Source organism: Furipterus horrens, unplaced genomic scaffold, assembly GCF_987537825.1.
Source record: "Furipterus horrens unplaced genomic scaffold, mFurHor1.1.pri manual_scaffold_3, whole genome shotgun sequence".
NCBI lineage: Eukaryota > Metazoa > Chordata > Mammalia > Chiroptera > Furipteridae > Furipterus > Furipterus horrens.
The window spans coordinates 26,656,076-26,682,751 of NW_028327173.1; the positions used below are offsets into that span (position 1 = coordinate 26,656,076).

The 26,676-nt window shown below is 41.1% G+C and overlaps 1 protein-coding gene across 4 annotated transcripts; it reads left to right on the forward strand.

Annotated features, from left to right (window-relative positions):
- Positions 1-7: 7 nt before the first annotated feature.
- CAP1 (cyclase associated actin cytoskeleton regulatory protein 1) lies at positions 8-26,637 on the forward strand. 4 transcript variants are annotated; one of them, XM_090269183.1, is made up of 13 exons: positions 8-146; positions 14,393-14,517; positions 15,105-15,208; positions 16,945-17,022; positions 19,004-19,147; positions 19,248-19,333; positions 20,592-20,697; positions 21,890-22,067; positions 23,686-23,870; positions 24,047-24,170; positions 24,283-24,365; positions 24,695-24,838; positions 25,451-26,637. In XM_090269183.1, the coding sequence occupies exons 2-13, from the start codon at positions 14,406-14,408 to the stop codon at positions 25,532-25,534; spliced, it is 1,428 nt and encodes a 475-aa protein (XP_090125309.1). In that variant the 5' UTR covers positions 8-146; positions 14,393-14,405; the 3' UTR covers positions 25,535-26,637. The 4 variants fall into 4 exon arrangements, with proteins under 4 accessions (XP_090125309.1, XP_090125312.1, XP_090125308.1 ...); XM_090269186.1 differs by having other exon boundaries at positions 14,396-14,517; XM_090269182.1 differs by having other exon boundaries at positions 8-128.
- Positions 26,638-26,676: the final 39 nt, after the last annotated feature.

Consider the following 26,676-nt stretch of genomic DNA (forward strand, 5'->3'; position numbering starts at 1 on the left):
CAGCTATTTCAGCCGGCCGTTCATTTCCGGTGGGGGTGCCGCGCCCAGTGAGGGCCCGGAAGTGGGTCGCGCGGAGATTGCTGGGCGGTTCTTGCCGGAAGTGGAGAGCGGCTGCTCGCAGTCCTGAGGTGAGGCAGAGCTCTGAGGTGAGGGTGCGCGGCCGGGTAGGGACTAGGGTCCCCTCAGCGCCGCACAAACTCCTAGTGTGGTTAATGGCCTATGTTTCTCGCCTATTCTCGCGTGGTGAATCCTGCTGAGGGGGCTGGGGCGGAGGCCCTCAGGCCGACCTGGGATCTTGGGCGCTGTCTCTTGAGGTGGGGCCGGGTGACCAACTGAACCGGGGTGTCCTGGGGAGGACCTTCCGCTGGATTTCTCAGTCCCGGTCATCAGCCTCAGCGGAGGCCTGATTCCTAAGGTGTTCTAACTGGAAGGAATCTCCGAGACCTCAGTAATCTTCCTTATCCCCATCTCGGTCCCAGTACACAGATGGGTAAATTGATCCCAGAGAGAAGAGGCTGGTCTACGATCACATAACGAATGAGGGAAGGAATTGGAATCATCACCTCAGTTTCTTAAATCTAAGCTGCAGATCCTTCCCTCATTCATTTCCCGGGAACCCCTTTCTGTCTTGGAGTGGTCTTTCGGTTGGTGTCCTCTCTTGGGCAACTGCAAGTTAAAGGCCACAATATAAAGGCTGCTTGGAACTTTAAAAAAATTTTTGTAATGCAGCGTGTTTGGAATGCCTGGAGAAAAGAGAGAGGGGCAGGTGGGGCAGGTTCTTGTATTTGCACTCAGATAGCCTTCCCTTCTACCTAGTCTGTTGCTCTTATTCTGAATAGCCGAGTTAACTTTATTGAAGTTGTTGCATACCCCTGGTCCTGAAATCAGATGGCTCAGGTTTGGTCTTACCTTACTGCTAAGTTTATCTGTGGCTATAGAGGCCTTGTTTAACTTATTTTTAAGTCATTTAAAAAAAATCTTTTTAAGAGGAGATCTCTATTCACCTCACAGGATTAAATTTAGTACAAGTTGTGTTTATTCTGTCTCAGGCACTCTGCCACATCCAGGGAATGCAGTTTTGAAACAAAAAACCAGCTAGAGCCTGCCATCACGGAGCTAACAGTGTTTGCAGGGATGTTTAAGAAGTAGTTTATAGCCCTGACTGGTGTAGCTTAGTTGGTTGGGCATCATCCCACAAAGCAAAAGGTCACAGGTTAATTCCTGGTCAGTGCACATGCCTGGGTTGCAGGCCAGGTCCCATTTGGGGCATATGCGAGAGGCAACCAGTCGATGTTTCTCTCGATTTCTTTCTCCCTCCCTTCTCTAAGAGTAAATAAATAAAACCTTTTTAAAAAAAGTAGTTATAAATGCAATGAGTATTAGGAAAGAACAACAAGGTACTATGGAAGTATGGAACACAGCTCAGGAAAATCTCTTCTGCAGAAGAAAAGTTTAAGGTGAGTTTTGAAGGATGAATAGGAATAAACTCGAAGAGAGGATGGCACCCTTTTAAGGCAGAGGTTAGTATCAGAACTGTTGTCAGCTGAAGTTTTTTGTAGGGATCCCTGTTAAAGTGAAAAATGGCACAGCCAAGCACATTTGTCATTCAATTATTTCTTGAGCCTTTAATATGTGTGAGGCACATATTAAATGAGGCTCTTGGCCCTGGTTGCTAAGAATGCAGTTCTCATCGAGTGGAGGAGGGTTCAGACAAGTAAAGCAGGGATGGCTTACACTGTTAGAGTGAGCACAGGGTTATGAGACAACAGGGGAGTAATATCTGAGCCAGGTTTTCAGGCTTTGAGGAAGAAAGGGAGGCTACGTCTTAGCCATGTGGTGAATCTGGAAAAGGGATATCCATGCAAAGAGCACAAGTGCAGGGACATGGAGATCTGGACAGATGAAAGACATGAGTAGTTCAATGTGACTGGAATTCTAGTAATGCTTGGAGGAGTGGAGGAAATGGGAAGTGGTGGGGGTCAAATATTAAGATCTTGTAAACCATGCTAAGGTATTTGGATCTGACCCTGAAAACTATGGAGAGGCTTTGAAGGGTTTTGTGTAGGAAAATGATGGGATCAGATTTATGTTTTAGAAAGTTCAGTCTGTTAAGTGGGAAGAGATATGATAAGGAAGTAGACCAGTGTTTGGAAGCTGTTGCCATGATATTGACTTGAACTAAGACAATGACAGTGGGAAGAAGAGGAATCAGATTTGAGCAATATTAAAAAGATGGGATCCATAGAACTGGAAGCTGATTGTTTATAGGATCGAGGAAATAAAAATAGTCTAGGATGATTGCCTGGTTTTATGGCTTACGGAACTGGGTGGTACCGTTTACCAAGGTAGGTAACGTGAGAGGGAGAGGTGAGTTTGGGAGGTAGCATGGAAAGAAAATAATTTTGGACATACTGAGTTCAAGGTGTTTGCAGCACATCCAAGCAAAGATGACTAATAAAGTATCCCAACTAGTGGAAACAGAGCAAAGATGTGGAGGCAAGAGAGGGCTTATGTTCAGAGAAGTACTGGAACCTGGAGTTTGTGGCAGAAGATAAGACCAGAAAAAAGGTAGATGCCTGCCAGCTTATGAATGGCTTCTGATGCCTTATTTGAATGCATTTGTATTTTATTCTGTGGTTGGCAGTTTGCTTATTGTTTGAGTTGCTGCAGTCCAGCATGAAGAAATTTCTGTAGGAATTTCCTGCCCTGGCTGGATAGCTCAGTTGGTTAGAGCTATCCCCATATGCCAAGGTTGTATGTTTGATCCTCCGCCAGGGCACATACAAGAAGCAACCAACAAATGCATGAGTAAGTGGAACAAAGTCGATGTTTCTCTCTCTCTCTCTGCCCCACCCCACCCCTGCCTCTCTCCCTTCCTTTCTCTAAAAATCAATTTAAAAAAAAAAAAGGACGAAGGAATTTCCTGCCTTTTTCATCCTCTGAAAAACTTTATCAATCAGGTGGACATAATTTATGTCTCAGAGAAGTTTAAATAAAATAGTAGTAGTGAAAGTACTTTGTCCAGTACAACTAGTCACGCAAACTGAAATGGTGGTGTTAAGATTTGTAGAGTGTGTTTTTGCCTTGAAGAGGTTAGCTGCTTAGTTTGTAAAATGTTTTGTTTCCAACCTGAGGGAGTGATCTTTATGCTCATCTTTTTTCTTGGTTATACATACATTTGTTTAGTAGCAATTATTTTTTTAACCAGGGACTAAGCCTTTTAAAAGTGACTTCCTCACCCTGGCTGCTATAGCTCAGTGAGTTGAGCGCCAATCTGTGAACCGAAAGGTCGCCGATTTGATTCCCCTCTCTAAAAGTAAGTAAATAAAATCTTTTAAACAGTGACTTCCTCATTTCAGTTTTCTGTGAAGCATTGTGAATCAAAGATGCATTTTACTTAAATGAGCAAATGCAAAGTGTCATTGGAAGTTGAACCCTCTGGTTTGAAATTTAATCCTGAGATTCAAAATCTGAGGATTCTCAAGCCATATCTTCCCGAGTTCTGATTATTTCTTTGAATTGTCACCATCAGTTTCTTTCTTTGTTTTTTACTAACCTGCTTTCATACCTATACTTCCAACTTCTCTACCACAACCAAACCAAACTAACCTTAAAAAGAACCATTTTCATCTTAGTACCCTTCACTGGCTTCATATCTCCAAAGAATCCAGTCTAAACTGTTGTTTGGTTTACAAAATTCTCCACAATCAGAACTTTATCTTAATTAGTTTTCATTGGGTGTTGCAGATTGCCATTCTAATTTAGAAATTACTAAACTGCCACATTAGTATTTTATTTGTACCTGTAGCACTTCCTTTTTGCTCCTCATTACATTAGGACAGTTTCTCAACCTTGGCACAGTTGACATTTTGGGCTGAATAATTTTTTGCTGTGGGGTTGTCCTGTGCCTTGTAGGATTTTAGCCGTATCTCTGGAGTCTACCTATTGGATGCCAGTAGCACTCCCTGAACTGTGACAATCAAAAATGTTTCCTAGAGGACAGAATTGTCTGTGATTGAGAACCACTGCATTAAAATGTATCATAGCTGTGATTGTGCAATGTCTTATCCAACTAATTTCTCTGAGAACAGGCTCCATGGCCATGCTTAGCACAGTGTATGGCACATGAGAAGCACTGGATACCTTGCAGTAAATGAATCGCGTGTTTCATTGAGACGTCAAGAATTAGTGTTTATTCAAAGAATTCCTGGGTGATCCTTGAAGGACTTGCTTTTTTGTTTTGTTTTTTCATCAGGGGATGTAATCTTAATAGAGAAATGCTACTGATTTAGGCACTTACTAGTAGAAAGCTTTGTGTTAACTGACAGTGAAAGTTGGGAGATTTATGCAGGATGGGGAAATTATTGTATTATTTTTCATACAAACAGCTGTAAACCTATATTTGCCCCACCCTGTATATCCTCTATATTGGGAAATATATAAATTCCTGTTTTGTTCATGTTGTCTACAGTTAGACAGCTTGGTTTAGTGGACAGAGATTATAATTTATTTTAAATTTCATATAGTTTATGATTTATTCAGTGTTTATTTTTATTAAGTCATTTTAGTTTTATCTTTAATGCAGCTACAGCATCCACTGTAAAATTATTTCTTCTTGATACACTATCATGTAAACCCCATAAAAAGAATTGTAGCTCTGAAAATATTCCTCATGTACAATGCAGCTTTGTTTGCCTTGTGTTACCAAACCTGTTGTGTCAAACTTTTCCATCCGACTGGAAAATAGTTATAGTTGAAATGCTTTATGGAAGGAATGAGCTTGCTTTTCTTGTTTGTTTTTTCTTTTTTTCTCTAGAGGTCATAAGAATTCCTGTACTTAAGTTAATTATAGACTTATAGTCACAGACCTTTTCATACATTTAATTGTAGCTGAATCATGGCTAGGGGCAAATGGCATCCTTGAATCTATCTTTATACATGAGAATGGGAAATGCTGTTCTGTTTAAAGCAATTGCCCAGTTGAAATCAGCCAATGCAGTTTTTCCTTATACAATGTCAAAGATGCCTGCTCAATGCTCTCATGCAGTTAGTCTTCGTAATCCTTTAATGTAAGACAGAAAGAGAGAGGAACCCATTGCCACACAAAATTATCTGCCCCAGACCATTGAAACAGCTAGTTCTCAAGTCTGACTTCAGCTTGTACACTATTACTAGCTTTGCTTACTCCTGGAGTTTCAGATAGAGGACCATGTTAAAGAGGGAACAGGAGACTAGTGCTGATATTGAATTGGATTCTTTCCCTCCCTAGAAGATAGGCCTTTCTTTCTCTTAATCTAAGCCTTAGGTGGCAATGACTCAGACACTAAATGTCATTGGTTTCATCAGTGAAACCAAATGCTTGGGGAAGAACAGTGGCTCCTGATTTGGGTTAGATTTAGACGGCATCTTTACTGGGGCAAAGTGGTGTCTGTTCTTTGGTTTCTGGGTTAAAACAGCCAACTTGTAAGTATCTCTTATTGGCATGTCTAAGTTTTGCTTTGTGACATGTTAGAGCCTAGTGATGAGAATTTCTATATTGTTAAGAGTAGAACTAACTAATGCCTTATAGCTCAGTGGTAGTTTAAGAGATAAGCCCTGGCTGGTTTGGCTCGGTGGATTGAGCGTCGGCCTGCGAGCTAAGTGTCGCTGGTTCGATCTTCCAGTCAGGGCACGTCAGAGAAGGAAAACTCTGACTCCAAAAAACCTCTGCTGCCTTGCGGCATACCTCTTCAGGGGAAAGGCTAAGGGAGTAAACCCTGACAGAAAATCCGGAGCCGGAGTCCCTAAGGCGGTTTGACATTGTAGTCAACACCGGCAACTCCTGCAGCGCACCTGAAGCCAAGCTGTATTGACTCCGTCTTTCCCTTGGACCCTTCAGCTGCGAAGAGAGGGGGGGTCTGCTGCATGGGCAACAGCAGACCCTCCATATCACCCTGCCCAGGCTCTGTAGCTTCAGCTTCACTGGAGAGGACACTCCAGCGTCATCGCAAGATGTCGATTCAACACGGGAGGAGACAGATACCGTGTCACTCCCAAGTCGGACTGCACAACCATTCTCGGCGGTGCAGATAGACTCTTAAGAAGCTACACCATCGTCTCTCGAGACGGACGGCTGCCGACGACGACGACGGAAAGTAGGGGACAAATTTTCTGTTGTGACAAATACTTTAAATTTTGTTTTCTTCAAGTTTTTTTGTTCAGTGCATTTAGCTATCATGCTCTTATCAGAAGTCTAAGCTAACCTTGTAGTGAACATCTTCCCACCTATCATTTTTCCCACATTAGGATTATTTTCTTAGGATAACATCTCAGGAAGAGAATTACAAAGCCAAGGCCAAGAGAGGCATTTTGAAGCAGATCAGTTGTGCTACCGTTGCATATAAAGCTGACTTGTATAGTTTCTTTCTTTTCATTTTCACTTAAGGTTATGATTTAGAGGAACAACTACCAGACAAAGTAGAAAACATCTATTCTAGTAGAAATTCATACAACTGGCTTAATTACCTGATGAGATGAGAAAAGAACTGCAGGAGTAATCTGGTTCTACTTACTTCTGAATAACTTCCTTGAAGAGGCAGAAAGAATTGGGTTGCTTGAATTGTTAGAATGATGAGAGTATGAAGCAGCCTTGACAGGTATCACTAGCCATTTATGATTTATCTTGGTTTCAGACCACAAAAGAAATTGCTGGAGAACCAAGGTTCTAGGAATTTTTTTTTGCTCCACATGATATCCCTCCAAGAGTTTATTCATTTCTTTGCTGATGACTTGCAGACATTGATCTCCAGCCTTGTTCTTCCCCAAGCGTTATTCCTCCTTACTGGAAATTTCTATTAGAAGCTTCGTCTCTTCACACTCTATACATCCAAAACCTACCTCATCTTTTTGCCCTAATTGGAACATTGCAGAACATGTATCTGCTTATAGTGTCATCATTCCCTTAGGCTACTGGGTTTGCAACTCTGGAGTCATCTTGGACTCCCTTCTCTGTTTATTTATTTATTTATTTTTAGAGAGAGGGGAAAGGAGAAAGAGAGGGAGAGAAACATCACTGTGTGGTTGCCTCTCACTCGCGCCCCCAACTGGGGACCTGACGTGCAACCTAGTCATGTGCCCTGACTGGGAATCGTACCAGCGACACTTGTCTCGCAGGCCAATGCTCAATCCACTGAGCCACAGCAGCCAGGGCCTTGGATTCCCTTCTCTGAATGCTACTGTACTTGGTAGTCAGTGCTACACAGTTATTACTTGTTCTGTGTTTAATGCACACTTGTTTTGTGTGACCTCCAAGGGCGAACCAAGATCAGTGGGTGGAAGTTGCAGGGAAGCCAATTTTGTCTCCATATAAGGAAGAACTTTTAAATGCTTGAGCTGTCGGAGTGGAATGGGCTGCTCCAGAAGTCTTGGGCTCTCCACACTGAAGGTATTTGAACAGAGGCTACCTGACTAACTGCTGGGAATGTTGAAAGGACTGTTCCGGCATCAGATGGTGTTTTTTACAAGATTATTTCTACACTCCTTATTAATTCTGAGAGCCAGTGATTCAATGGAAGGTAGCTTTGTTTCTCCTGCTAGGCTCCTTTAGGGTAGAAAAACTGTTTTACCATTCGTTATATTTTTATAGCACTTAATTCAGGTGCTGGTCTCTTAGTTGCCTAAAACTGGTTATTTGTAGATTAATTGATTCTTTTCATTTGGTTTCTAATATCTGGTTAGATGCTAGATGTTGTGGATTTTTAACTTTGGAATATAAAAAATATTTTTTGTAGTAGCTTTCTTCTGTTACAGCAAGCTTTCAGGGTTAGACCCTTGTATCTTCCCCTTTTTTCCAAATCCCATTCTGGTTATTAGAGACTATTTGTAAAATTTTACTTTCATTGTATTATTCCTTCACTCAGAATTCTTGAATGGCTTAAGATTTATCACAACCTCAAGTTCAAATACTGCCTGGCTTTCACTGCCCTCTATAACTTATCCAGCCTTACTTCCCATGGTACTTGATGCTGCATGATCTATGCGGGCTAACTTACTTGTACTTTCTGTACATAGCCTCCTTGTTCTCTCTTTGCTTCTGATTGCTCTGGACTATCTTCCCTTTGTTCTTTTACCTTTTTTAGCAAGATGTCCCACTTCCCTCCATTGATTTCTTCTGAGCTCTCCAACCACCTAGTCATTTACACTATATAATTCAGAACTGTACAACATTCTTCAAAGAAAAAGTTTTAGTATGAAGTCTGATATTTTAACGTTCCCTGATCCAGGTGAAATTGGATAATCTAACAAAACTTTAAAAAATATAGTCTTCAGTATTTGTTACATTGACATTTCATCTGCATTGTCCTTCCCAATAAGAATAAAAGCTTCTTCTATTTCTTCAGTAGCTGCCACAGTGCTAAGCACTTTGATTTTATGAGCATTTTCTGTGTGCCAGGTTCTTTTAGATGCTACAAATGAATGGGGTTGGAGGAAGAGAATGGATAAATATCCCTCGTCCTGGAGGCCTATATTCTAGCACACAGTATGCAGTGTTAACATTTTACATTTGAAGGCTCTCAAAGTAACTATTCATCTATAAAATGTACTCCTTTCATCCTTACCTCTCTGTGTGCTAGGTGAGGATCCCTTATATGACTGCCCTAAAGTAATACAGTTAATATATGGCAGAGTTGGGACTCAGACCTTGGTCTCCTGAATCCTAGTTTTATTTAGATTTGTGAAATTAGGACCATGTCTCTTTCTGAAGCTTTTATCATAAGTGCTTAAATAGTTGAGAATCTGTACATTCATTTATGTAGCTTACATATAGTTCTTGGCTTTTGCTAATCAGAAATTGCAAGGAGCAATATTAGGTAGTCTTTTTTGCTCTGGCAATTATGTATTTTTTTTTTGGAAAACCCTTATTTAAACATTTGCCTTCCAAACATGTGTCATCTAGCCTAAATGTGAAAAATATTGGCCTCCATGGAAAAAATTGAAAGCTGCTAATAATATAACTAAAGACACCATGAAGAGGCTTTGAATTCACTGTACTGTGCTCAGCAAACAGAGGGGACTGGATGCTCTGATGAACCCCATAGTCACTTGACTGCTTAAAAGCCATGTGGGGTGGTAGGAAGAGCCTCAGACTAGGATTCAGAAAATTTGTGCTTCAATACCTAGGTTCTCTGCCCACTGGTTGGTTGATATCTGGTAAGCTTTTTCACTTCTGTCAGTTTCTTCATTCTAAAAATGGGGATCAATTACTTCACAATATGCCTCATAGAATTGTCTTTTTAAAAAATGAAGTCTTGAAGCAACAGATTGGTGATATAAAGCATATCAATAAGGGAGTATTATTTTAAATTGATGTTACATAATCTAATAAACAAGCTTATTTTTCTATAGAATTGGTCTGAAAATCTCTATAGCAATGTTATTTTTTTGCCCAGGAAGGCAGAATTTATTTGAAAGATCAGGGTGTTGGTAAGATGCTAAAGCAGACAAACAAACAAGAAAGAAAGGGAGAAAAACCACTTCTCCCCAGATTTGTCAGGGAGAGAAGGCAGCTAAACTTGTGTTGAGGGTAGAGGCTATTATTATTATTATTATTCCCACCCGCTACCCCCCCAAGGACCCTTAGACCAACCACAGTATTTATAGTGCCTAGTACATTTGTAGTACTGTACTGGAATTACAAAGACAAGACATGGTTCCTGTCCTAGGGCGGCTAATTGCCCGTTGACTATTAAATAAGTGATTTTAAACCTATGTGTTCCATGTGTGGTAGAGATAAGTGCACAGTGTTTTGAGAGCACATACTGGCAATGCTTCTTGGGGAGGTGATACCTTAGCTAAGGCATAATGAACGACAGGAGTTGTGGAAAGGGGGAAAAGCATGCCAAACTGGAAAAGCTTCTTGGAGAAGGTAACACCTCAGGTGAGTCTTAAAAGGCAGTAGGAGTTCTGAGACAGGGCAGATTGGGAAGGAAAGCAACCAGGCAAAGAGGATAGCATTATAAAGGCTCAGAAGTGAGAGAAAGCACGACTCTTTCTGGAAAATGCAAGTACAGTAGTCCCTCTCTGTATCGCGGTTCACTTATCACGGCCTCACTGTATCGTGGGATTTTTAAATATATTTAATCATTTACCGCGAATTTTTCTCTATCGCGGGATTTTGCGGTACTTTATACATATATTGTTAAAGTTACATAGGTTTAAGAGTGTAGAATATGTTTAAGAACATAAGTAGTGTTTATAAAAGTGTGGAAAAGGTTAATAAGGGAGTGGGAAAGGTTAATAAGGGACTGGGAACAGCTTATAAGTGTGTGGGAAGGGTTTATAAAGCCTTAAAAATATTTAAAAATACTAAAATAAATGTAAGGTTCCTACTTCGCGCATTTTCACCTCTTGGGGGGAGGAGGGAGGGGCGTCCAGAACGTAATACCCGCAAAAAGTGAGGGAATACTGCAGTTTTGGATTCCCGTGGTGTGCTGAGAAAAGGTGTGGCAAGAGATAAAACGGGAGGAGAAGGATTCAATAAAGCAGGGCCAGATTGTGGAAACCTTGTTTGGACTTTACTCTGCATAGTTTAAATAAAAGCCTATCATTTACATTTGCATTTAAGAAGGATCACTGTGGTACAATAATATGGAGACTGGATAAAGAGAGTGTATTACTGGAATTAGGGGAGACTGGCAAGGAGGTTATTGCAGTAATCTAGGCAAAGTCATAAAAAATTAATTTTTATCAGTCAGGATGAAGGCAAGAGGTAATTCTTTAAGAGATATGCAAGATGGAGCCTGTGGATTTTGATGACTGATTAGATTTGGGAAGTGGAGAAGAAGGTAATTTAGTTAACATTTCTGGAATTCTTGCTATTCTTTCTGACTGAGCCAAGTACCTCTACATGTATTTCTTGTTGATTCTCACTGCAGCCCCTTGAATTTTGTATTTTTGTTCCAATTACACAGATAAGGAAACTGAGGCTCAGAAAATTTGTTAACAGTCATAGTCACAGAGCCAGTGAGTGCTGTTATTCAAACCCCCATCTGTCTGACTTCTCTAAGGGCAATGCTCTTAACCCACTATACTGCCTAACGGTTCCCTGGTTACTAGCTTGGTCAGTCAGGTGATTGATGATAATGCTGGATTACTGAGACAATGCCCTGGCTGGTTTAGCTCAGTGGATTGAGGGTCGGCCTGCGAGCTAAGTGTCGCTGGTTCGATCTTCCAGTCAGGGTACATCAGAGAAGGAAAACTCTGACTCCAAAAAACCTCCGCTGCCTTGCGGCATACCTCTTCAGGGGAAAGGCTAAGGGAGTAAACCCCGACAGAAAATCCGGAGCCGGAGTCCCTAAGGCGGTTTGACGTTGTAGTCAACACCGGCAACTCCTGCGGCGCACCTGAACCCAAGCTGTATCGACTCCGTCTTTCCCTTGGACCCTTCAGCTGCGAAGAGAGGGGGGGTCTGCTGCATGGGCAACAGCAGACCCTCCATATTACCCTGCCCAGGCTCTGTAGCTTCAGCGTCATCACAAGATGTCTATTCAACACGGGAGGAGACAGATACCATGTCACTCCCGAGTCGGACTGCACAGCCATTCTCGGCGGTGCAGATAGACTCTTAAGAAGCTACACCATCGTCTCTCGAGACGGACGGCTGCCGACGACGACTGAGACAATGGGGCGGGGGGTGGAAGGTGATGAATTCTTTTCTGGACATTTCAGCTGGAGATGCCTTTGGGACCTCCAGGTATAGATATCTAGGAAGATGCTGGATCTAAAATTCTGAATCCTCGAAGAGTGGCCGACACTGGATTTGCTGCTCTGGGAGTTGTTAGTCCATAGGTGGTTGTGGTGGTATCAGTCGGCAAGCAGGCTGGATGATACTACCATTATGATAGGAGAAGGTTTGGGAGCGGACAAGCCCAACCACCTAAAGAATGTGAATGTGTGCGTAAAGAGACAGGCATGTCTTTTGGTTCCTTTAATTCTGGACATTCTTTCCCATATCATCTCACATTTCATCCCACCCCTGCCAAGAACAAAAAAGCAGCTACTGTTCTATACAGTAGTCCCTCTCTATATCATGGTTCACTTATTGTGGCCTCGTTGTATTGTGGGATTAAAAAAAATATGATATGTAATTATTTATCATGGATTTTTTGCTTTATCGCGGGATTTTGTGGTACTGTATACGTATGTTGTTAGAGTTACGTAGGTTTAAAAGTGTAGAATATGTTTAAGAACATAAGTAGTGTTTATAAAAGTATGGAAAAGGTTAAGGGAGTGGGAAAGGTTAACAAGGGACTGGGAACGGTTTATAAGTGTGTGGGAAGGGTTTATAAAGTCTTAAAAATTATATAAATACTAAAATAAATGTAAGGTTGCTACTTCGCAGATTTTCACCTATCGTGGGGGCGTCTAGAACATAATACCCACGATAAGTGAGGGAATACTGTATTTGGTTAGTGGTACAATGAGATTAGCTATAAATGATAGTCATATTGCCCTTTTCATTTTGCTTAAGTTAGCAGAACTGTAGCTCATTTAGCAATTAAAACTTATAAGTGAAATAGGGAAGAAAAGGGAGCCAAAATCCTATGAAGCTATATTAAACTCCTAAGATTGGTAAGTATTTACCAACCCTGGCAGTCCCTAGAGACATTTGTACTGTGTTTCCACGTTAACACTGGTCTCAACCTATAGCATCCATTGTGTATGAAGAGAACGTGTTTTAGAATAGGTGGTATCTGTTAATGGAAGATAGCTTGGTAGTTTATTGCAGTTGCTGCCTTTTCTCCTGGGATTTATCAAGTATGGTAAATTACATGTGAGTTTGTCCCTGGACAGTATGCAGAATGTGTAGCATAACATAAGGGAGAATATATTGGCTGTTCCTATATAGTTGTCTCCATTTGTGAGTGGAGCAGAGAGTTGGAGGCTTCTGCTGCATCTCCAGCCCAAGGGAATGGAAAAGTTTATTTGGTTCACATTCTCATTTTTTTTCTTTGATTCTCTTTTAAACAACATTCTCTGGCAAGTTGCAGAGCCCAGAGAGACCAGAGCACATACACAGAAGAGAATGAACTGGATACTTTATTCTGTGAGCTGCTTATATCTTCCACATTGAGGCCAGTGTGTTAAGTTGAGATATTCTGGCATGTCACCTTTGGGGGAACTGTAATTGCGATGGTCATTTTACGTAGAGTCCAAGGAGTTGAGCTGATTTGGCTTCAGTTACCTGAACTAATTAATGCTTTGAAATGGAATATCTCCAAGTCATGGCTTTGATTGAAATTTCACTGATATTCATGAGATTACTTATGGTCTCAAGCATTTTGTGTATATTGATAACATTTAACACTTATTTATATATATATATAATATGGGCAGCTTTCAGAACACTTGTCCCTTTGGAGTTTTGGGTTGCTATACTTCAGGTTCATTAATTTCATAAATGTTTATTGAACACCTTCTGCCTGTCAGGTAGTGTCTAGATGGTAAAGCATAATAGGGAACAAGTCAGAGAAGGTCCCTTCCCTGGTGGAGCATACTGTCTTGAGGATAGTAGACACTTAATGAGACTATTTCAGATAAAATAGTACTTATGAAAGATCTGTAAGTGGCTCTCCTGGATGTATATTCTTCCCTATTTCATATCCAGACCCCACCCACTCTTATTTGAAGCCTGGCTCAAATGGTAGCCTCTCCATGCTGTGCTTATCTGATCATTTCAGCTGTTAGTTTCTTCCCCATAAATTCTGTTATTCTTAGGTCACCTTCATTTTTTAAATTTATAGTTGTTAGTTAAGGTACATGGTAAGTCTCATGTATTAGATTATAAGTTATTCAGGGCATGATAACTATCATACTCATCTTGGTTTTGGGCATTCACATGCAGGCAGCAAGATGTAGGAAAAAAAACTGAACTTTGAGACAGACTTGAATTTGAGTACTGGCTTCCCTGTTATCTAGTCATGTGACTGACTATAGGCAAGTCATTTAACTTCACCAATATTAAGTTTCCTATCTTTAAGAGTGTAATAATTTTCCTTCTATCCCTGAATAGTTTTTGGAAGGCACAAACTAAGATAATAAATGTGACTATACTTTGTAAATTCTAAATTCCAAATTTTGTGGCATCATAAAAATTCAGTAAGTCTTTGAGTGAGTAAACATTTGCTTTCAGTAAATACCTTTTCCTGGATAGTTTTCTTATTTAATGAAGTTTTTATGATTTTGCAGATATGCTAGACTAATCTGCAAGACTACTTTTCCATCTTATTTTATTATTAAATGATTCTGTTCCTCAGAATTGGCATCCTCTTCACCCCAAATAGTTATCTGTCTTTTCTCCTTAGGTAGGTACTATGTAATGTTAAAACAACAAATGACATTTGTCCTATTTCAGCAGGTGGTACGTTATGGCTGACATGCAAAATCTGGTAGAAAGACTGGAGAGGGTTGTGGGCCGCCTGGAGGCAGTATCTCACCCCTCCGACATGCACTGTGGGTATGGAGACAGTGCTCCAAAAGGTAAGCAATGCACAGCCCAGAAGAGTGCTCTGAGTGAAGACTCAGTGTCTTGCCCTGAAATTTTCTCTCACAGTGTATTCTATCTTTTGGAGCTAGCTTCCCAAAGTGCTTAATCTAGAAAGTTCATTGCCTGTAATTTCTATTGCTGTGAACAGATAAAGGAGGAAGAGACTTGTGCAGGGAGGCCTGTGGTTAAGTTATTTTAACGCAAGAACTTCCTGCTTGTGTGCTATTTCCTGTTCTTTCTTTAGCAGGATGACTCCAGTGTAAGACAAATGCCAAGTGCTATTAAACTTTTCTCTCTTAAAATGATGGGCAAATGGGCGATTTTGCATATGCCCCAACTGAATCATAGAATGTTGGAACTGAAAGGAACATTTTGTTTATTTTCATTTTATACATAAAAGTAAGCTCAGAGAGGAAAAAAGTCTTAGTCAAGGGAACACAACCAGTAGTGCTGGTATTGAAACTGGAACCTAGGTTTCTTGACTCATGTTCTAGTATTATGTTTACTGGGTAGCCTTGCCTTTTAATAAAAATTGAGTTTCGGATGTATAACTGATTATTTGTGGTGGGTCTGTCTGCAGCTGGAGCAGTTCCCTATGTGCAAGCATTTGACTCCCTGCTTGCTGGTCCTGTGGCAGAGTACCTGAAGATCAGTAAAGAGATTGGAGGAGATGTACAAAAACACGTAAGGATGTTTTGCCCATTTTTCCCGCTTTTATTTTTATTTTTTTAAAGATTTTATTTATTTTTAGAGAGAGGGGAAAGGAGGGAGACAGAGAGGAAGAGAAACATCAATGTGTGGTGGTTTCTCACACACCCCCAACCAGGGACCTGGCCCACAACCCAGGCATGAGCCCTGAGTGGGAACTGAACCAGCGACCCTTTGGTTTGCAGGCTGGTGCTCAATTTTCTGAGCCACACCAGCCAGGGCTTTTCCTCTTTTAAAAAGGACTGATGGCTTTCTTCAAATTCTATTCGTCCTTGGTTTAAGAGCCTCTTGCGAGACTCCTGGCTCCTTTCTAGCCAACTCCTGCCTGGAGTTCAGTCCAGGCACTGGAACCGTTCCTCAGATTTTTCTAGGCCCCCTGCTTTTATCACATAATCTGTGTGGGCTTCTTTTATACAGATAACTTGCTTGGTGCATAAAATATAGCTCCGTTCATCTTTTTAGTGAGAACTTCATCCCAATGTGTTATGTAACCAAACTTAGGGTGGCTTATTCAAGAGAGTCATTATCATGACTTAGCATTTATGAAACTATGTTTTATAGTTATTGGTTATGCTAATATGAGTTATTTTCATACTTATCACACAGCAAGAATATGAAGTAGGCAGTGACAGGTGCCACTCCACCCACCTCCCTTCATGTACTGTTGCCTCTACCCACTTCCCTTCATGTGCTGCCATCAGCCTTGTCACCACCACCCCACACTCACATATATATTTATTCTCTCTTTGGGACCCAAAATCCTATTGCTAGTCTTCTGAGTGATTCATTGTAAGCAACAACCATGTTTAGGATCTTCCTTGACCCTTCAGCAGGACCGCTTGCTTGATCTTTGAAAGCTCTGTTTTGAACCTCTTAGATACTATGTGTTGGCAGTAGTGTTAACTCTAGAGAGTGGAACTGGGACTTAAATAGGAGTGTTGGAGGCTTGCATTTTTACTTTATACAGTCTATAATGTTTGAAAAAAATTAAAAACATGTATCACTTTTATATTTTAAATCCAGAAGAAACAGGTTAACTTACTCGAATTTTTATATTTTAATAGTGCTCATAGCCCATGTTTCTTAAACTTTTTTTGACCATGACCCTAAATAAGAAAATACATATGTATAACAGATATGTTTCACAAAATAGTGCTTATAGTACCTGTACTGCACTTTTTTGGGGAAAATAATTTCAAGTTGATGTACTGCACTTATTACTGTTTTATTTTGATTATTTTATTTAATAATGTGCAGGTTATGGCTCACTAAGTTGATTTGATTAATTGCCTGTGAATGGATCGTGACCTGAACATTTGAAAAATAGCTAAAGGAATAAATACCTTGAGAATTCTAGGCATAAATGTAGGTCTTTGCCTTTATCGTTCTCTCTGTTTTTTGGTGATGAGATGCAGGAGGGGTTTTTCAGTGAACTTCATATCACACTGCATGTGCACTTGCTAATTTGATTTCATCTAAGGCTAGCCCTGATTATCTTGATTTCCTGAATAGGCGTCCCTGACTAGTTCCAACAGGAACAGTTGTATATGTAATTCTGCTATCAGTCCTGGGATCTGAAATACCTGAGGAAAGCAACATGGAGTGCCTAGGTTGCTACCAAAGTCCATGGAAGTGGAGGTTTCAGGTTATTCTTATCAGTACCTCTCCAGCTGTAATGTGTCATTGAGAGCTGATTTTCTCTTTTCTGGCAGGCGGAGATGGTCCATACAGGTCTGAAGTTGGAGCGAGCTCTGTTGGTTACAGCCTCTCAGTGCCAGCAACCAGCAGGTGTAAGTTCACTACTAGTTGGGTTCATTTTGGTTTGATGGTCAGGAGAAGTTAAGAGGTTTCTGCTGTACTGTCACAACATGCTTTTAAAATAAGCCTACCAGCCTCATGTATGAACGCAGCAATTTCCAGAAGTAGAGCAAGACTTAACCATTCTGGGCATGTGCCATTGAGTATTTATTGGGATCTACTATCCTTTCATTTTACTTAGGATTGTAGTTACCTTTGGGACTTTGCTGCTTCTCTCTCTCTTCCTCTCTCTCTCTTTTTTAAGAGAAAGTTTATTTAGAAAGTCACAGAGGTAGAAGAAGTGAACTGTAGAAAAAATGGGCTCAGAAAACAAGTTACAAGGCGAAAGAAGGGCCCTTGGAGCTTAGGAGAGAGAGACAAGGAAAATTTGCCTGGGGGAGGGGATGGGGAAAGGTGTGGGTGGGTGTGCTTCATAGAGAGGGCCTTGCTGCTTTTCTTAATAGACAGCCTCTTTTTAGCCTCTTGATCAAGGCTAATGTCATCATACTATTCCCTAAGCCCTTTTGGTTATAGAGAGTGGTTCCCTTGCTTTAATGTGAAGTGGGCTCTAATAATGCTATGGAGATCCTAAAACTTCTCAAGTACTGCTTCTCTCCTTTAACTACTTCTACCTCAAAATTTTATGCTGCCTAGGCGTAAAAGTGAATTGGAGAAAGTTTAGATTTTTCTTGGAGCCAAAGCTTTTAGTTTTGTTTTTTCTTTTGGCATTTGGCTTTCCTAGGCAGAGGGGTAGTAAAACTCCTGCCAATGCTGTATTAAAACCTTTGACTCCAGTGGGGGGAAAATGGGACAACTGTAATTGAAAAAACAAAAAAAAAAAAACCTTTGACTCTTGGCATGCCTAAATGATGTAAAAAATAGCAGAAGATAATGTTAAATATGTTAGACTCTAATTTTTAATTTGTCTTGAGTGGTTAAAGCATTTTGTTTAAACCTTTTCTCTAAAACAAAAGAGGCAGCTGAGACACTATTATTTCCCTTGCTTTAGACTAGGGATTGGTGAACAACAGCCTGCAGGCTAAATCTGGCCTTCCACCTATTTTGTAAATAAATTTTTTTTTTGGAACACAGCCATGTCCATTTTTTTAAGTGTTCTCCATTGCTGCTTTATGCACTATGTACAATGGTAGGGTTGAGAAATTTCAACAGAGACTGTATGTATGGCCTACAAAGCCTGAAATGTTTACTGTCTGGCTTTTTACAGGAAGTTTGCTGACTCCTGCTTTAGGCTGTTGTCATGCTAAGAGCTGGTAATTGAGATGTTCAGGAAACTGAGCTTTGGAGAAAGGATAAGAACACAGAAACACAATATTCCTTTTTCTTTTTTTTCTCTAAGCTGCCTGTTCAAATGTCAAACCCCCTAATTACATTTGTTCAATAGATCTCTACTCAGCTAGCAATGTGTTGAAGGCTATAAGGATTATAAAAGAAGTCTAAGACAAAGCCCTTGTTTTTGAAGAATTAATGAGGAGGGAAAAACATATTCACGGGGGTTCGTTAATAGTTTGTGCTAGTGTGTGATACGGTGCCAAAACTGGGTATGCTGACAATAAATGCTCTAGGAGGACACTGTGTCTGGAGCTGGAGGGGCTGTTCCTCACGAAGTGTGAAGAACATTTGGATAGACCATCATGAGTAAAAGCCCAGGAATGAACTAGTATCTCCTATTTAGTAGGACAAAAAGAGACTGAAGAGGTAGAATTTTGTGATATAGTCAGAGTGTGAGTCCTGATCACGAGGAACCATAAAACCCAGCCTGAGGGGTTGGAACCTATGAGGAGAAAAAGATGATGAGCAGTATTTTAGCCACATGACTGTGGAGGAGGAATACAAAGTTTATATGGATGCTCATTGTAGTCCATAAAGAATTCTTGCCTTCAGGATCAGAGCTGATCAACCTATAAAGCTTTTATGGAAAGACTAACATGAATCTTTCCCTTCATTTCTTCCTAGAATAAGCTTTCTGATTTGTTGGCTCCCATCTCAGAGCAGATCCAAGAAGTGATAACCTTTCGGGAGAAGAACCGAGGCAGCAAGTTGTTCAATCACCTGTCAGCTGTCAGCGAAAGTATCCAGGCCTTGGGTTGGGTGGCTATGGTGAGCAGAACAGCTTCTATGGGAGGGAGGGAAAGGATGAGAAAGGTAAAGAGATAGGGCTGGAGAGGCTCTGAGTCATTGACAGCTTCTCTTCCTCTAGGCTCCCAAGCCTGGTCCTTATGTGAAAGAAATGAACGATGCTGCCATGTTTTATACAAACCGAGTCCTCAAGGAGTACAAAGATGTGTAAGTCCAGCTGTTCCTCAAGGGATAAAGGATAAACCCAGCCAGATACTTGCTAGAATAGTGCTTTGGGATTAAGGCAGCCCTTGACTGCTGTGTTGGGTCTCCTATCTCAGGGCTGCTTTCTGGAAAGTGGAAAGTGTGGCAGATATTGGCTTATAGAAGGGGCACTCGCCAGCAGCAAGTGTTTCTCCTTCCACTTCTGCTGCTTCTCCAGGCTTTGTAAAGACCCATTTAGTCTTCTAATGCATACCCTTCCAGGTTTAGGAGGTTTTGCTGGAGATAAAATGGACTCATGCCTTTTCATTAGCCTCTTTAGATGAGATTTTATTCCTTTGTGGAGGATTTCCATCTGGCCCAGTGGCAAAATTTTCAGTAAGATTTACTAGGAAATTACCCTGACAATTGATGTGGTCAGGTAAAGAGAGAAAGCGGCTACCTGGCCAATGCAGGTATTAAGTAAGGGGAGTCATTGTATGGAGTGACTATAGGTAGCTATTACTTAGCTGCATAGCTACCCACACCCTTTCTTTTGTTCATCGTCAGTCAGCCAACATTTGTTGAGTAAGTACTGTGAAGGAGTAAGCCTTCATGTGTGTGAAGTATGTTCCAGAACACCAGGCACCTCCTTAATTCTTCCAGGAATCTGGAATTAAGCATCACATGTTTTTATTATACCCCCACACCTACAGTTGAGAAAATTAGGTCTTACACTAAATAACCATAAAGTAAGTCTTCCAGCTCATATATAAGGAGAGGAGACTTGAACTGTACTGCAGGACTATTTCTATCATTTAATGCTGATTATTTCCTCCTAAATGGAAGTTTTTTGGGGAGGAGGGGCATATTTTGATATAAGGCACTGTGCTGTAGCCTTGGGAGTCCTGGAGTTCCACAGCGATGTTCGAGAAATCACCTCTACCGTGGCTTTGTGCACAGAATGACTGCTTTTATCAGTTTTATGTATTAGGTTCTTCCTAAGGTCTACTGTGAAAAAACAGTTTGCTACTTAAAAAAAAGGTTTGAAGAATACTGTTATAAGAAAGAGAGATGATCTGAAGTCCCTATCCTCATGGCCTTTGGTCTAATTAGGGAATAGCTTTAAAAAAGAAGAAAAGCTCAGTGATGATAGAAAAGCTGCTATTGAGCATAGCCTAAGTAACACCAGGCAGGGGGATGTGAGCTCACAGATAGGAGGGGTTCTGGAATCACTGTTGTAATGTACCCTGCCTGCCTGTGATGAGTTCTTTAATTTTTCCAGGGATAAGAAGCATGTGGACTGGGTCAAAACTTATTTGAGTATATGGACAGAGCTGCAGGCTTACATTAAAGAGTTCCATACCACTGGACTGGCCTGGAGCAAAACGGTCAGTGAATCTGCCCTCTTTCCTTTTGTCCTTCCAGAATGGGGCCCACAGGTTTCTTAGACTTTGGTACTACCAAGATCCAAGAGGAATGCTAGTCTTTTCAGTGGAGTGTAGAAAGAAAAAGGAGAGAAGGAAAGGGAAACAAGAAAGACTAAAGAAAGCAAGGGTCAGAGAAGGAATATTCATTTCTGTTCAATTTAAGTAAATGTGGGACAGGGACAGTGATTGGGCTGTAGGAGAGACAGCTGAATGAGTTACATTATCCCAGCACTCTTGAAGCTTAAAAATATAGATACAAAACCACAATATAAATGACCAAGCTAACTGCTATAATAAAGATACACTGCAGAGTATGAGGAAGAGGAGTGAATATCACTGGGACAGATTGTACTGAAGGGATATACTATGATCTGAGACTTTTTGCAAGTATAAGGCAGTGAGAAGTGGGAGAAATGGGGATACTAGCAAACAGCACAGCTTAAACAAAGTAAACGCAGAGTAAATGTAAGATAGGTCACCTCTGGCTTCAATAAGGAGAGATAATCAGACTTTCAGGAGAAAAGGCAGAGAAAGAAGGTAGGTTGAGACTTTCAGACTTTATAGTAGACGATAACTATCATAGGTATTTGAGCAAGAAAGTGAAAGTGATCAGATTTGTCCTTAAGAGAGTCTCAGTTTATAGGTTAGGAATAAGGGTGCATGCTCAGACTATGGAAGTGCTCATGGAGCTAGGGGCTGATACAAAAGAATCTGTAGGACATATAATCAAAATAAAAGAAAGATTTGATGAGATTGAGGGGGTTGAAAGACTCAGACAAGATGAATAGTTCTAAGCTTGGGCGCTGATTTGTTTCACTGAAATAGAGACAAGGGGGTGATTGTACAGGTAGAGGAGTGGGCAGGAGATGAATTCAGTCTTGGACATTTGAGTCAGATACTGCTGACACATGTAAGTAGATTTTTAGAAGTATGGATTTAGAGCTGGAATTATGTAGAGGCCAAAGGAAAAATGTGAAGGTTGAAAAGAGTTGAGTTGGATCCTTGGGAAATGGTGAGAAGGAATAAAATCAAGCTTTATTGGATAGGTAGCTACAGTGGGTACCCTGTGTACCTTAGACACATGTAGGACACAATTGGAAATTGTACAGAGTGGAAGAGAGGATGACTGTGTTGTCTGCACTTATTTTTCCAGGGGCCTGTGGCAAAAGAACTGAGTGGATTGCCATCTGGACCCTCTGCTGGATCAGGTCCTCCTCCCCCACCACCAGGCCCACCTCCCCCACCAATGCCTACCAGTTCAGGGTCAGATGACACTGCTTCACGCTCAGCACTGTTTGCGCAGATTAATCAGGGAGAGAGCATCACACATGGTAGGTGAATACTATGGCAAGAATTGATATAGTAAGTTGCTTGTTTGGGTCTGACTTTACCAGCTAGAGACTGGATAGCCTGTAAACCAGAATTCTGGTTTGTGGAAGGGATAATTAATTTGAGGTGTCATATTACTTTACGTTGCCCGAAAGGACAGCAAAGTTGGCTTAAATGAAAATTGAAATTGGGGAATTGTAGTTGAAGGAAGTCCTCTACCTCATAGGTATGTTATGCCAAGGCATGGTGCCAGCAGTTTTTCCTAGAGCTTTTTGCATGTCACTACATGGTCCCTTTGGGACATCATTGTGTTAGGGGTTAACTTCCTCAGAGGATATATAATAGTCATGGAAATTTTGCCTAAGATTTACTTAATGTTAGTATAGAGAAAGTAGGTACCCTCATATATAGCAGGTGGCAGTCTAAACTATACAGCCTTCTTTTAGGGATCTACCAATAAAAATATCTGAAATAAAGAACAAGTTTATAATATTTATGGTAGCTAAAAATGGTGTAACAACCTAAATATCCAACAGTAAGGAAATGGTTAACTGTAGTGTGTCCTCTTGGTCAAATGCTATGTAGCCATTAAGTATCGTTCTATCGGGAACCAAATAGTGTTTAAGAAAAATCTACCAGAATTGGTAGAGCTAAAAAAGTCACTCAGTGTTGGTTATATAGTATGTTGGGCCATGTCCAGGAGCAGGAGCAAGGAATGGGTCAATCTGCTCAAGGTAATAATGGAATCTTTTCCCTAAAATTAAAAAAAGAAAGAAAGAAAGAAAAGAAAAAAAGATACTTTTAGAAACTATAACATGAAAATTTTTTATTAAAGTGTCAACTGGTTAAACCAAATTTAACAGTGTATGGCTATAACTACAAAAAGCAACTATTCAATAGAAAAAATTATTGAAAGGAGAGTCCCAAATGTTAACACTGATTTGGAGGGGCAGTAGGTTAGCTGTGGGCAAGTTTTGTGGGGTTTTTTTTTTTTTTTACTTATTTTCTTTACTGTTACATGTTACTTTTTCTTCTTTTTTGCTTTAAAAACTACATATTTATTTTTTTAGTCCTCATCCAAGGACATGCGTATTGATTTTTAAACAGGGGAAGGGAGGGAGAGAGAGAGAGAGGGAAAAAATCATGAAAGAGAAACATCAACCAGTTGCCTCTTGGACACTCCCTGACCGGGGATGGGACCAAACCTGCAACCTGCGCATGTGCCCTGACCAGGAATCAAACCTGCAACCTTTCGGTTTACAGGACAGTGCTCCAGCCAACTGAGTCACATTGACCAGGGCTATATCTTTTTTGAGTATATTTTTGGTATATGTCTTTCTAGGTCTTTTTCCGTGTTTACATACTCATTATCCCATTCATACACATATACCATGTTTCTTTTATTTTTTTGTAAGAACTATATGTTAATCTTGAGGTAAAAGAGAAATTATGAAAGTGCTTCTTTAAAATTGCTTTTGAGAAAACATCTCAAAGGCTCTAGTTTTTGCTTTGACATTTTCGTTAGGATCAGTCTAACTTCTCATAGCAGAAGTTAGTTATTGCCTCAGCCCAAAGCCCTGATATGAAGGACAGAAACATGGCAGCTCATTTTTATTACAGCCCTGAAACATGTATCTGATGACATGAAGACTCACAAGAACCCTGCCCTGAAGTCTCAGAGTGGTCCCGTACGAAGTGGCCCCAAACCATTCTCTGCACCTAAACCAGGAGTGAGCCCATCCCCTAAACCAGCCACAAAGAAAGAGCCAGCTCTACTTGAACTGGAGGGCAAGAAGTGGAGAGTGGTGAGTAAATAATGCCGGGACTTGGGAAACAAGGAGCGGACAGGGTTTCAACAGAGCACAGCCAAGTGAATGCAGCATTCTGGCTTAGACTGCAAGGAGGAAAGTTTGGGATAACCTGTTTTGGGGGTGGTGTGTGCTTGGTGATGAGATTGCTGAAAGGGGTGTCTCTTTAACAGGAAAATCAGGAGAATGTTTCCAACCTGGTGATTGATGACACAGAACTGAAACAAGTGGCTTACATATACAAATGTGTCAACACGACATTGCAAATCAAGGGCAAAATTAACTCTATTACAGTAGGTGAGTTTTTGTTGTCCTAGGCAGGCTCTGTTTTAGAGCCTGAGTTCCTAAGATTCTTAAATATATTACTTTCCTTTAAAGTTACACTGTTGACTTGCTCCCTTCCTTCTAGATAACTGTAAGAAACTCGGTCTGGTGTTCGATGACGTGGTGGGCATTGTGGAGATAATCAATAGTAGGGATGTCAAAGTTCAGGTAACTTGGTATCTTGGCTCCTTTCTTTGGTCCCTGAGGAATTAATTGAGAGAGAGACACAGCCGACCCACAGATGTTGCTGTGGTGGGAATCTGATTCTACAAAGTCTGTAAGCTGAGCTGCTTTGGATGCGGCAGGAGAGGAGTTGGCTCTAAGAGTGAGCTCTCTCCAGCATCCATCCCAGCCTGCCCTCGGTATCCAATATCTGCTGTGCACCTGTGAGCTTTTCATGTAGTTGCTGAATCATGTGAAACAGTGAAAGCTTTCCCTGCAAATTACTGTTGTTCTCCCCAGCTGCTGGGACTTAGTGTTTTTGGTGTTCTCTGCAGGTAATGGGTAAAGTGCCAACTATTTCCATCAACAAAACAGATGGCTGCCATGTTTACCTGAGCAAGAATTCCCTGGACTGTGAGATAGTCAGTGCCAAATCTTCTGAGATGAATGTCCTCATTCCTACAGAAGGCGGTGACTTTGTAAGTTTCTTGCTCTTTTTAGTAGTATGATCTAAAAACAAGTGACTGAAAACCTCATACATTAGACAAAGGTAGTTGATGGGTATTCTGCACTGAGCGGGTCAAACCCAGCAACACGCACTTCAAGCACAGAGAAGTGTGAGGTAGTCCCACAAAGGAGCGCTCCAGAGGAGGGTGGTGTCTGCCTTTCTTGGGTTGAGCAGCTGCTCAGGGTAGTAAAAAGGAAAGGAATTGAGTCATAGCACCCTACTGAGTTGGTGCCATGAGGCCATACATTCTCATCTCTGCCTCATAGGCTTAACAGTCTGTCCAAGATCACTGGTCAGTGAACAGTAGGGAACGGATTCACACCTACACCTGTCTGGCTTTGGAGCTTTTGTTCTCATTCCTACACTGCCCTGCTCCTTTGTTGTGCTGGTGGGAGGGGAGGTGGTAGTGGGCGATGTGGCACTGCCACTGACATAGCCATGCTTTTTCAGGTGGGTTCAGTTTCTCACTACAACCTACCTGCTCTCGGAGCTTAATGGATGCAAGAATTGGAAGAAAAGTCTAAGATTGAACCCCAGCTTATTTTTTAGCTCACATTTAAACATGTTTCTTCTTTATTTGCAGAATGAGTTTCCTGTCCCTGAGCAGTTCAAGACCCAATGGAATGGGAAGAAGTTGGTCACCACAGTGACAGAAATTGCTGGATAAGCGAAGTGCCACTGGGTTCTTTGCCCTCTCCCCTCACACCATGGGATAAATCTGTATCAAGACGGTTCTTTTCTAGATTTCCTCTACCTTTCTGCTCTTAAATTGCTTCTCTGCTTTGAGAAGCACAGCTACCTGCCTTCACTGAAATATACCTCAGGCTGAGATTTGGGTGGGATAGCAGGTCAGTTGATCTTCTGCAGGAAGGTGCAGCTTTTCTGTATCCACTCAGCCACACTGCCAGTCCATTCTTAAGGAACTGCAAACCAGGACTGGTGTGTTTTAGCTCTCAGCCTTTGGGTTTACTCCAACAACAACAACAACAAAAACAGTTTGGGGGGAAGGATAAAGCAGTCCCCAGGAATTAACAGCTCAGAAAGTTCACACAATTTAATCTTTTCCTAACAGTGAGTATGAAGGTAACAGAAGCTGGTGTGATTCCAGCTGGTTATTCTAACCAGACTAATTTTTTGCTGTTGGCAACTGAGGCAAGGGTTGCACTGGACCAAAGGCTGAGGCTTGGCCATCTAGCATTCCAAGCAAAATTGTTTCCTCTAAGTATTCCTTTCATTCTGCATTCCATCCTGGCTCCATCTGAACCTGAGACAGTGGGGCTTTCCTGTAGTGGCTTCTGTGGCAGTGCCCTGCACCAGGCCAGTTACAGGAGTCTTGGGCCCTTTCTTTCTTTGGGATGCGTGCCTTGCACCTCCCTACAGAGATGACTTAAAAAGAAAAGAAAGAAGAAACACCACACCATTCCAAGGAATCTGGCATTCCTTCCTCCTTCCATGATGGGTGTCTGTCATCCATCTTCACTGTCTCCTTTGCCTTGTCATGCTCAACAGCTTTTGGCTTCTGTCCAGGCACCTGAACAAAGGACTAAAATCTCAACTGCAGGCTGGTTTTAGGTCTGTCTTATGTAAGAATCTTGCACAGCATTGCTAATATAATTCTCCCCCTAGGACAAACAGACCAAAATATGCAACTTTTCTTGATGGGAAGAGAGATTGTCCTGTGACTTCTACCCATTTCCTGAGGCCTGTAGAAATAAACCTTTATGTACTTAAAGTTATACAGAAAATAGAATAAAATTAATACCAAACTTGCTTAGTATTTACCTATATTTGCTATACAGAGATATTAAG